Here is a 13324-nt window from a genome sequence, read left to right on the forward strand (position 1 = left end):
GGTGGAGGTCAGACCTCGCTTCAAAGGGGCCAGCGGGCACGGCTTTGTCACTTTGTGTTGCAACCTGTGGGGGTTGTTTGAGCCACTGAGACATCTGAGGTGGGGGCAGTGTAACGCCCTCTGCTGGTAACACGGCATTACACACAATGGATACTGGAGAGGGGGACATCTATGTATATAGTCTGAGGGTGTTAAGGAGGGTCAGTAGTGTGTCCTGTGTCTCCTGTTCCCTCCTGTGTTAACCTGAGACAACCGCCCTGCCTCTCCCCTCTGTCTTTTCTTGGGTGTTGCCTGTAGCCCTTATCAGAGCGGTGTGAGAGCAGAACCTAATAAAAGAGCAGTGCTGTTCACTCCAGAGTGCGCTGTGTGCTCTGTGTCTCTGGACAGTTGAACACTGTTACTATATAGATTTAAATACACACATACACATAAACAATACACCGTTGGACCTTGTGGATAACCCCTTTCACTGCTGATTTCTGTCTCAAATACAAAGAAAAGGTCTTCTTGCTCCGCTTGATCTGCTGCTGTCCTTGGTGATGTACAGCCCAATCCAATTAGGTTTCACCTCTAGGCTGTGATGCAGCTTGCGAGGCTTCAGCCCCTCCATTCCCTCTCTCTCTCTCTTTCTCTCTCTCTCTCTCTCTCTCTCTCTCTCTCTCTGGCTCTGCAGCTCACTCCATGGTGTGCTTATCCCCCTCAGTCTGCCGTCCTCACACGGTCGACATCCGCAGGCATCCCATCCCACTGTAACACCAGATGGAGGACATACTCTGCCTGAGTGTAGTCGGCTGTTGCAGGAGCGCCTGTTGTGAGCAGTAGCACATTTTTCAGACGTCAACGTGTATTTGATTTGATTTTTTTAAACAAAATGTGGGACGTATATTCACTGAGCGCAGCTTCCACTGAAAGCTTGGCATCTTAGCCATCAGGGGAAGGCTGATCCGAAAGCCCTTTCTCTTCTCGACATCTGCAACGTTGTTTTTATGCAAAAGGTGGTTTATTTCGGAAAGGTAAGAGACTCGTCTTGTCTTTTTGTGGGTTGAGATGTACAAGCACAACGTGCACTGCAGCTGGTCGTCTGTATAGCAGTCACTCATGTACTTTTAAAACATGTCACCACGCTTCTGTGAATACGACCTGTCTTCATATTCATATTATTACTGGAAATGTACAATTTTGCAAAGCGGCTGACACTTTAAAATGCATTATCTGTGTCTGTGTCTGTGTGAACAATATAGTGTTGGAGTAATCAATACTTGCAGGTTAAAACGCGCTGTAACTTAACCATGCAGTGTCGCTAAAAAAAACGAAATTGAAACGACTTTGTAGATGGTAATTAGATTTCACAGATATTGATTATCACTCAAAACTTAACTGGATCCTAATGCCTTTCTAATTATTATAGCTACTGTCCCTTCCTCTTGATGAACACAAAACAAGCAAATACCACCTGTGTGAAAGAGCTGCATTTGTATATATAAAAATATAAATCATTTAAACGTTGTTAATGCATCTGTATTCAAACGCTCTGCTTAAATGACTGTAACATGCGACATGGGGGGTTGAAAAAACTGTTGCATTCACCGGTGCACACATCGCTGTTTCCAGCAGTATAATCGGGAGCAAACATTTATCTTTCACATTATTTAGATAGTCCTAAACTAAAGCCATCTTTTGGTTGAAGGTATGGCATCAGCATTAAACCTGATCAAACCATTGCAAGCGAGCCTCTCACAAACCTCGCCGAGTATTGAGATTTCACCGGTAGTTTTATCAACGTTAAATTGTATCATCTGGTAAACTTTGTTTCGTGTTGCTTTAGCTGTATATATCCGCTATGACTTTGGCTTATATAAAACCAGGACCGTAACCTTGAGAAGATAAAACGCGAGGCTAATGATTTATATTGAAGGTGGCAGGGAGTTAACTTGTGTATAAATTACAGGTAAATGCCCATTGGATGAATGGAGAATTGTTTTAATTATAAAAGGTCTAGTTGCGCTTTACAAAATACTTTCCTTTGCCAATGTAGTGTTGGGAAACCTATGCCTTAAATAGCCAGGCTATTACAAAGTCCTACAAGTGTGGTAAATAACGGGCTAAATACTCCATGTTGGGATTTACTTAACACACAGCTTAATATACAGCCTTGTTTTAATCAATTCTGTGGAATGAAAGTATAGGACACATTTTGTGTATGGAAAGCAAAATAACCACAACATAAAAATGTGAACAGATATTTCAGATTTAATTATTGATGCACACAACAACATCACTTCCATCACTTCCCTTGATTAGCTGACAATTCATATAAATAAGTATATTAATTACATTCTAATGAGACCAAGGCCTGATAAGCAGCCAAACCCAAAATACAAATGTGAATATTTCAACCACAGGTATCTTAGATGGAAGATACTGTCATTCAATAAATAATGTAGAGGTCAGAAGGAATGGTTTTAATTTATTTTTCAAGTTAAGGCTTCTTGAGCTAAGGGTAATGTTTTCTCTATTGAATACAATCATCTTGTTAAAAAGAGGGATGTTCTTCACTTAAGCACCACAGTTTAAAATGTGTTTATTAAGTTGTGGAGGAACTTTTTCTGAGTAAGTTGTGATGAAGGAGGACCATATACTTCTTGCACTCTCCAGCTAATCTAGTGTCTTTACTTTTTCAGTTTCAACCATGGAGGGACTTGTCTAAAGGGGATCCTACATAATCACGTATTTTTTAAAATTGTTTTGAGTTTGTTTTGTTTTTCTTTCTTTTCTTCCTGGCGAGTGTCACACCTTTACCCCATTCATCATGGCTGAGAAGGTTGGGTCGGGGATGCCAAAGAGCAACACCCGGTCAACGACTTCTCTGCCACCAGAGCCCATAGAAATCATCCGGACCAAAGCCCGCTCTAGAAGGGTCCGGATCAACGTTGGAGGTCTCAACCATGAAGTCCTCTGGAGGACCTTGGACAGACTCCCTCGGACAAGGCTAGGAAAGCTAAGAGACTGCAATACCCACGAAACCTTAATGGAGATCTGTGATGATTACAACCTGAATGAAAACGAGTACTTTTTTGACCGGCACCCTGGGGCTTTTACTTCCATTTTGAATTTTTACCGAACAGGGAAGCTTCACATGATGGAAGAGATGTGTGCCCTCTCTTTTGGGCAAGAGCTCGACTATTGGGGCATTGATGAGATCTACCTAGAGTCGTGCTGCCAGGCCAGATATCACCAAAAGAAAGAGCAGATGAACGAGGAGCTCAGGAGAGAGGCAGAGACTATGAGGGAGAGGGAGGGAGAGGAGTTTGATAACACCTGCTGTCCAGATAAGAGGAAGAAGCTCTGGGACCTCCTAGAAAAGCCTAACTCTTCAGTGGCTGCCAAGGTAAGGTGATCGGTTAACAGTAATGTAAAGTGCCTGGTACATATTCCAGTAACATTCTTTCAAAGGCAACATTATAATTTTAACTGATAGGTTATCCTTTTGAAAAGCATGAATATGGCTCTTCCCTCAAAGACTAAAAGAAAAAAAAATGAATGTGATTTAATTGAATTAAATTTAGAAAACAGCACCAGGACTATTTTTGGCCTATCATTAATGAGACTAAGAACACTCGCTTTTAGTGGCCTTGGTAATCCCATGTGGTGTTCTGCTTATGTGCACCCAAATTTGAATTGTATCAACTCTGTTTAAAGAATAAAATCCATTACAAGAGAGGCAACGATTTTCTGATGTTCAAAACTGGGAACCTGCCAGGATGTTCTGTGACTGATTAAATTATAACTGCCAGTTTTAACACGTATCGCCAAGTCTTAAAGCTGTATACATCACCTAGAGCTTTAAATAAAAAAACTGCATGTGGACTGTGATTAGCTTATTTGGGGTCGGTCATGAGCCATTTTGGGAAAGTCAGGCATCGCAAACTATCCAGTGATACTAAGAAAAGAAATGGTTGCCAAAACAAAACCTGAGCCCGAAACAAGGAGAAAATAAATTAATTCTGAAGAACTAGGATACACAATGTATTTCACAAAGGGGAACAAATGCATTTGGGGGAAGCACTGATAAATAAATTAACACAACAGGCAGTGGATGGAGGCACAAATTAATTGGCAATTCAGCAAAGATTTGAAGATCCAAGCAAATGCACTGGAGCGAGGTGAGTGCAATGGTTCCACGAGTTGTTTCCTCACGGGGTTGTCAAGGTGAACAGAACAAATGGTACACCAGTAGTGATTTCAAAGCAGTACAAAAGGGCATCCGTGTGTGCTAAAGAGTCTCTACCATGCTCAGTTTCAAAAACACAACTGATCTGTTTTGAACTTTAAGCTTTATCTAACATTTTCAAGCAGAACATTATTGGTGCTCTCGAATGGAAAAGAGTTGCTGTGGTTTGGATTTGTTACTCTAGATTTCTGGGCTATAAGGAGTTTGGAATATATGTTGGCATTAAAATGTATATATTCATGAAAGTGTTGTTTTGGCACAATAAATATTGTAATAGTGCTTCTCAGCTTTATTAAATTACAACTGCAGTATATTTGCTTACCATATCAGTGTTAAGCTAATTTAATTAGACATACAGTGTATATTTTTATACATATTTTCAATTATTTAAATTATTGTATTCTTATTTATTTGTGTGCCTCTGTGGGTACAGTTTTGTTCCATATATGTTTAATTCAAAGTTTTATATTTGCAATCTTCATCAAGGATTCTTGCCATTTTAATCATTCATTCGACCTGCCCATTTGTACCAAGAAAATGAATCAGTCTCAGCCTAGTCAAGTGTCCATCTGTCCTTCTCCGTCTACAGGCAGAAGTTGTAGTCAAAGACATCAGTGTACAAGTAAACAAATGGTAAATATGCACATGGGCTACATGTTTTGACACAGATTGGTCAATTGGTTTTAAAAACCGATTGGGTCAATTCCCACATTTTATTTCCTGTAATATTACACTGATACTGATAGTGTGCGGCCTCTGTTCTCTGCAATACAGTTGATGGAGACACAGAGCAGTTTTTCAGATCAGTGCAAGAGTTGGACGGGAGTCATTTGTCAGTTTTCCTTTTGTGTGGCTTTTCCCATCAGGCATGCAAATATATTCTAAATGTCTAAAACCCATTACAAATTACATTACAAAACAAAAATATAATCTATACAGTGACTAAGTTTTGTTCAAAACGATGGAGGTTTCAAATACTATGCTGTGCGCAGAGTGGTTGTGTCTTCATATTTTTAATGCTTTTAGTGTAGTAACTGAATCTCACTGCATTTGTGTATTATAAGATCAGATGAAAAGTGTGTTACATCTTGAAAAACACATTTTATTTTATTAAAATGAATGCAAGGAGCAACAGCTGTTTCACAGGGGTGGCTTTGCTCCCTGTGCATGACGTAACAGGACAGAGAGCAGGCAGTGTGAGTGGCAAGTCTCCTGGCGGCACTTCAACGAAGTACAGTCAACTGACATTTATGTATGTATTAATCATTAAAAGTAGGTCTTCAGAACACAACATAGCAAACAAATACTACATCATCTACATGTTATGTCATGAAGAGAGATTGTTTTAATGACAAGTACGTTTCCCACATATACTGTTAATTTGCCCTTTCACAGTCAATCAGTCACATTACATTTAAACATGAAGGGGTATGTGAGTAGTAATTCCTGTAACTGAAAGACCAGACCAAGGTGTCCAGAGGTGAAAGTGTATGGCAGATGTAAAAAGCCTGGGTTCCTCCAGTCTATTGCATTTGCAGGAGCTCAGTCCTGCCAGAAGTGTGTTCACCTAACTGACTCATAATGGAACCTGTTGCCAAAGATTGTTTAAATAAATAATGACGTGCTGAAAAAGAGGCTTGCAGTTAAATGGAATGGAAGTGCCAAGGTTCCCTGTCCATATGGTGTATAGCACCTCGTTCCATTTCAACTAATGCTGGGTTTCCCAGTCGTGCTCTAATGGGCACATTATTATTCCATGTAAGGGCTCAATTATGTAACTGAGATCCCAGCTAGAACTAAACACCAGAAGACACCGGGACAGCGAGGAACAGGCCCTGAACTAAGGTTTAATTTGGGGCCTGACATTTGCCTTGAGTTCAGCAGAGTTTGAATTACATATTGAACAGAGAAAGACACTTGTACAGGACAGCACTATTCAATTCCAGTACAAAGAGAAACACAGCAGCTTAGAAGTGAGAGCACACGGTACAGTTATTTTCGTATTCAGCCATAACTGATTAAGACAATTGACAGTGGATGGGGGGTAGTATTTCTCTCTTTTGTTTGCACTGTTTTTCTGAGGTTTAACATGTGCAACATTCACGGAAATGTCCTGCTGAGGTGGAATAGCTCTGCCTTGGCACACCACTATTCTCTATAAATAGTTAACCTGCTAATACGATGACAGCCCGAGGTACATGTGAAAGAAAGCTTTCATTATGTTTTTGTAGAAAGAGCTGGAGAGATTTATCATTGTATTCGTTTTTTCTTCTTTAGAATTCTGTTTCATTTCACAGGATTAGGGATATTTTCTAAATATTGTTGTGTTGGTATTTGTATGCATGCATGTTTTTATGTATGTTTATCTATATTAATGTATTTTTTCAATACATAATCTCTGAAAACATAAAATAAATAATGAGGTATGAGACGAGGTGGGTGAGGTTTCGGTCTTTGCTGCCGAAGCTGTCCTTGGGAGATGTTAACATACTGGATATTCTGTAAATTCGTTTTTCTTATTTGGATTAGCACGCTGGCTAAGCTGCAGAGCAATGTAGAAAATAGACACCATGCAATCATATTGTCTTATAAAGCAGTATAGGATTACGATTACAGGACATAGAGTATACCTGAGATGTACAGATGTATCTATATTTATTTATTTACTTATTTATTTACATCTGGTCAAGGTTAAATTAAACGTTTTCATTTTGGTTTATATTAAGGATGTAGCTATACACATTAAGGGAATTCTGTGAAGTGGATGCATGCATCTTAACTTGTAATTGTATACATTCAGGAAAAAGGCTAACACTTGCTGTAATACTGTTTGTCACTGTGATTTCTCATGTTTGCATCAGAGGTTTGCAGAACAAAAACACAGCAAACAATACAGCAGAGGTTGCTTACAAGTGATATTGAAGAGGGCACCAAAAAAATTACTGCAACTGGTGAAATAACCTATCCTCATAAGATATATCACCCAAGAGAAAGTCCAATAGAATATGTTTACAACTTCACTGCAGTTTGAAAAGGTTTATTTATTTATTTATGATTAATAGCGCCTACAGAACAACCAAAGAACAATAGAGGACCCTTGGAAAACTGACTATCCCATCAGGGCTCAATTAAATCTCCTACAATTCTGACTAAGAAGGATCAACTATAGGAAATAGACAGCATGAGACAGTGAAGGAGAATTTAGGGCCACTTTTGGGAAGACTAGGTCATACACTGATAAAACCAGAAAAAGATTATGGAACTGTTTTCCATGGATTTTGGCCAAAACAAAAATTGTGGAAAAAGTTTGTATCAAAGGAAATATTTAAGTAGGTTTATATTAGCACAAGCTTGTCTTTAGTATTTAGTGTGGGAAAATATCTGATTATGCTACAAACTCTGTAACTAATACTTGCTTTGTAAAGTCCTTCATTTTTATTTGAGTATTTCTTGGCAAAGATATAAAACCAAAATATTCTTATGAAAAATACGGATACAGATTCATGTTTTTTTTTTTTTAATTAGTATACATGTGTGCAATATATTCATTCTTTGAGTCAAAGCATAAATATTCTTGGAGTTAATGTTATCTTGATGGCAGTATTTAATTATCATGCTTGTTTAACATCAAGGGATTTTCAGTAAAAGAAACAATACAGATGTCAAGTTATAAAGTAGATATACATAATGTTGTAAACAAATCAGCATCAGATTTGTCTGCCAATTTGCCATGCACAACTGCGGTAATACATTTTGCTTCATCAGTAGAATATTTGATGATATCACGTAGTTACCCTCCTCACAACCGCTCAATTGATGTTTAAGTGAACAGAAACCATAAAATAATATGAGCTCATATACTCTTTAAGTGAAATACTAACAGATAACAGATAATCTGTTTTTATGTCACTGCCTATCTAGGACAATAATGTAATTATTTTTTTAATTATGTCACACAGAAAACTCCTTAGTATAGACAATAAATGTATTTATTAAACTTTGCATATTGTATAGACTGCACAAAACAACGAGTAATGGCGCTGGCATTTAAAATGTGAGCACAATGTTATGATGCATGGCATGTCATGAAAGTTAGTCATAATTGTTCGCCACTCTCATTTTATTTGAAACCTGATAAGTTATTCAATTACTTGTAATAAATCAACAACATACAAGAAAACACAATTAAACGTATTCACATGCAACGTATTTGAAGTATATTATGTGTCCTCCCTTGATTGTTTTCTTGTTTCTAGTTATTTGAGTTTCATAATTTAATATAATTATACCATATAATAATAATAATCTATGATAATAACAATCATAATAAGGTTCTCAAATGCAGAAGCCAGTGGTGCGCATCCTTTGTTTAAATTTAAGTTTGCTGTTAAAGTAAATAGAATTACATTTTCTTCCTCTCTCTCTCTCTCTCCCTCTGAAAAGTTCTGTCAAAACTGCCACCAGAGTAAAACAAAAACAATAATGTCTTGCTAGTTGCACAATTTAAACAATTGTCTCGGGGGTATCCTATTCTACCAGCTAATCATTGCAGTTGTCCCAGGTTTTCTTTCTGAAATTGCTTAGCAAGTGATCATTACACAATTGCACACTGAACTCTCAGTTAGAATGTATTTTCAAATTGTTGGTAACTTGGTTAATCTGTTTACCACTTGTGGGAATCCCTGCTTGAAATGGTAGGGTTGAGTTGTTGAGATCTATCCTGTGATGCAAGCACCTTTGAGTGCGTTCAAATTGAGAGGTTGTTGTTCTGAAACAAGCTAAGGGCTAGACCAAATCAAAACTTTAACCTACCCGAGAATCGTAAACTATAAACTTGTACCCTATCGTGTTTCGATTTATTAATAGTAGAAAGTGGCTTCTGACAATACATGTAAATGCAATAGGTTACAGATTTGTACTTTAAGATCTGCAGGTAGGTTAACACTTTGATTTGGTCAAACCCTAATTTTGATGATACTAGGACTACTAGACATAATTTCAGCTTGTAGTATGTCTGGATATCTTTCTGCCAGTGGGTTTCCTTCAGTGTGGAAAGGTTTCTAGTCCTTGAATAATGAAAGCAAGCCAAAACCACGATGTAATTGTTGCTTCCCTAAAGACGATGCACAGTTACAATTGTCGGCATCTCCCTTTAATCTTAAAACGTTTTAGAATATGTTATGTTATCAAATAGGAATAACAATATTTATGTACATAGTTTGCATATGCACATAGTTCCATGTATTTTCCTTGATAATAGGGTTTACACCTTCCACAACTGATGCCCTGCTTGTTTTCTGCTCTAATTATCTGATGTCGGTGAGATGAAGGGAACCTGGTCTTAGCCTTGGACAAGTACATACATCTCTCTAGGGCTGCAGTGATTTAAATTTTCACTCAAACTGAGCTCTTGTCGATAACCAAGTCTGCTTGTTTAACATTGTCCTTCTTTTTGCTACTTGGTCTGCATTTTGAGGTTTGCAAATTATTGTTTATTCATGCACATTATGTAATAGTAAGAAGCTTTTGGTTTTTACACAATCATCTTGGCATGGCCTTAAGCCCTATGATCGTTTTGCATTTAATAATAAGTGGTTTGTGTGGGTGATAACATTCCCATTCTGAAGCAGTTGTTTTGCTTCTTTGGCTTATTTTTTCACTGTATTTCTATACACATGCAGTATATTGTAGGTTATAGAGTATCAATGATGATAGCCTTTGAACAAATCTTTATTAGTTATGGTTATGGTATTGTATGATTTTAATGTTAATAATAATAATAATAATAATAATAATAATAATAATAGTGGTAGTATTATACAATACATACTTGTCATATATTTTGTCTCCTATTATTTCAATTTGTATTGTGTGATAGCTGCAATGTGTTATGCATAACAAATGGCTGATACTGTAGATACAGGGCCAAAAAATATACTACTGTCTTTAGTTTATTGGATGTCATACTCTAAATGTTTAAACTCCCAGGCACAAAGCCCTGTGATCACAGCAGGCTGAAATTGTATTCCTCTGGAGCTGCAGGAAACCCTCCCACAGAGGATTTACTCTCACCTGCCTCTGCCAGGATCCCATATATGACCAGCACCACGGCAGCTCAGCTCTTTCCCCGTGCTTAGGGGTTGCCCACCTTTTTCCTTCCCTGTCCAGATTATGTAACACTTTTAGCAGAGAAATAATCAGTGCAAGCATGTATTTAGACTAAATCCTCTTTATGGAGGATAAGTAATCATTTGAGAAAGAACCTGTTAGATTCTGATTAAGGCTTGGATTTGCAACACATTAAAACATCTCTCATGGATAAAGAGTTGATTTAAGTTGTATGTTTTTATTTGATGTCTGCGATTGATGAGAATTAATTAAAAGCTTTACATTAACGGACCGATCAGGAAGCAGAATAAGGCTTTTATTGCCATTAGAGCTCAGGCTGTAGCACTCAGTGACTTCATGTGCTGTGTCCTTCCTGCCCTATGCTATAAAAGGTAAGGGTGGTATTTTACGTTTGATTTAATGACCCATATGCATTTCCCTGAGTGTTATTAAATCCCAGACTTGGGGAAAGTTCAGTCAAGTCAGCAATTTGTCAATATTTTTTTATTAGCTAGAATATATCAATTATATGTTCTCTAATGTTGTATGCTTTATTTGAAAGGAAAGTGAGCTTCCCATATATAAATGCTGTACATTTAGGCAGAGCTCAAACTGATCACCTTGCTCTTTAGGCACTCAGTGACCCCTTCAGCTCAAAACCGTTCGACTGTAACCTAGGTGATGATTTCCTAAAAGTGCTCAGAATCATGTTTACTTGGCAAATTGATAGTGTCCCTCAGCTGTGAATAAAGCTGAATACACTGGCAGGGACAGCTTTTCCATTATTCAAATACAATGCCTCAGACCTTTTTCAGTCAAAGGTAATGTATATATATGTGTGTTTGTTTGTGTGTGTGTGTGTAAGAGAGAGAGAGAGAGAGAGAGAGAGAGAGATAATGACCATATTTGCATCCTGAGACACACTAAATCAAAGTAATATATGCATTCAAAATATGCATTCTAACCACCATATGGCAGTAGTAGCTGATTGTGTGATATCCAGAATGGAAATGAACTCATAGATACAAGGACTTTCAACCCTGTAGTTCCATCACCTCACATACTGTAACTCCTGGCTTCAGTTTTAGACTGAAAACTATGCAAGGTAATTATTTTCAGATTCTACATTTGCTTTGGATGATTTACATATTCTTCCAAGATTAGGACATGAAGATATTATTATAGCAAATAGCAAAAATAAGTATTTCGCCAAGAGACTAACTGAGGGATGTGGTTGTCACTTTATGTGTGTGGCCCAGTGCTGTTATAAGGACAAATCAAACATGATTTATTTTGTCAGGGACTACTTAATGTAATAATTTACAAATACAGCAGCATACAACAGAAACACAACATACTGTGGGTTCCTTACTAAAACATCTGATGTGTTTGGTTATTATCTTATCTCACTTATGGCAACTGTTGAAGTGTAAAGGTGAAGTTATCTTATCAGCAAGTGCGAATAGGGGCTCTTCTACTAATGACAGGTCTGCTTATTTTTTCCCCATTAAACTGATGCTGGTTTCAATGAGTTGTAATTCTCCTCACAAAAAAAAGACATAGATGGGTATCCTGCAAAGCCAAAAATAAATTAATATCTATCCATGCTTTAATGATTTAAAATAAATATATATATATATATATATATATATATATATACACTCACCTAAAGGATTATTAGGAACACCTGTTCAATTTCTCATTAATGCAATTATCTAACCAGCCAATCACATGGCAGTTGCTTCAATGCATTTAGGGGTGTGGTCCTGGTCTAGACAATCTCCTGAACTCCAAACTGAATGTCTGAATGGGAAAGAAAGGTAATTTAAGCAATTTTGAGCGTGGCATGGTTGTTGGTGCCAGACGGGCCGGTCTGAGTATTTCACATTCTGCTCAGTTACTGGGATTTTCACGCAAACCATTTCTAGGGGTTTACAAAGAATGGTGTGAAAAGGGAAAAACATCCAGTATGCGGCAGTCCTGTGGGCGAAAATACCTTGTTGATGCTAGAGGTCAGAGGAGAATGGGCCAACTGATTCAAGCTGATAGAAGAGCAACTTTGACTGAAATAACCATTCGTTACAGCCGAGGTATGCAGCAAAGCATTTGTGAAGCCACAACACGTACAACCTTGAGGCGGATGGGCTACAACAGCAGAAGACCCCACCGGGTACCACTCATCTCCACTACAAATATGAAAAAGAGGCTACAATTTGCACAAGCTCACCAAAATTGGACAGTTGAAGACTGGAAAAATGTTGCCTGGTCTGATGAGTCTCGATTTCTGTTGAGACATTCAGATGGTAGAGTCAGAATTTGGCGTAAACAGAATGAGAACATGGATCCATCATGCCTTGTTACCTCTGTGCAGGCTGCTGGTGGTGGTGTAATGGTGTGGGGGATGTTTTCTTGGCACACTTTAGGCCCCTTAGTGCCAATTGGGCATGGTTTAAATGCCACGGCCTACCTGAGCATTGTTTCTGACCATGTCCATCCCTTTATGACCACCATGTACCCATCCTCTGATGGCTACTTCCAGCAGGATAATGCACCATGTCACAAAGGTCGAATCATTTCAAATTGGTTTCTTGAACATGACAATGAGTTCACTGTACTAAACTGGCCCCCACAGTCACCAGATCTCAACCCAATAGAGCATCTTTGGGATGTGGTGGAACGGGAGCTTCGTGCCCTGGATGTGCATCCCACAAATCTCCATCAACTGCAAGATGCTATCCTATCAATATGGGCCAACATTTCTAAAGAATGCTTTCAGCACTTTGTTGAATCAATGCCACGTAGAATTAAGGCAGTTTTGAAGGCGAAAGGGGGTCAAACACAGTATTAGTATGGTGTTCCTAATAATCCTTTAGGTGAGTGTATATATTCTCCCAGTTTATATCACATAACCCCACAATAGAGAAAGTGCTGACCAACAGCAGAGAGTTTGCAGGCACGTGTTCATTTTGTTGGTAAATGTTGAAA

General features: G+C 38.1%; 1 protein-coding gene across 1 annotated transcript in view; it reads left to right on the top strand.

Annotated features, from left to right (window-relative positions):
* The first annotated feature begins 695 nt into the window (after window positions 1–695).
* Window positions 696–13324, top strand: part of kcnb2b (potassium voltage-gated channel subfamily B member 2b) — a 90179-nt gene continuing 77550 nt past the window's right edge. Inside the window, exons 1-2 of the mRNA XM_066721022.1 lie at window positions 696–1013; window positions 2682–3388. Of these exons, the coding sequence (XP_066577119.1) occupies window positions 2810–3388 (579 nt within the window). The 5' untranslated portion in view covers window positions 696–1013; window positions 2682–2809. The remainder of the gene's footprint in view (window positions 1014–2681; window positions 3389–13324) is intronic.

The sequence above is a fragment of the Amia ocellicauda genome, chromosome 2 (assembly GCF_036373705.1).
Source record: "Amia ocellicauda isolate fAmiCal2 chromosome 2, fAmiCal2.hap1, whole genome shotgun sequence".
NCBI classification, from domain to species: Eukaryota; Metazoa; Chordata; class Actinopteri; order Amiiformes; family Amiidae; genus Amia; species Amia ocellicauda.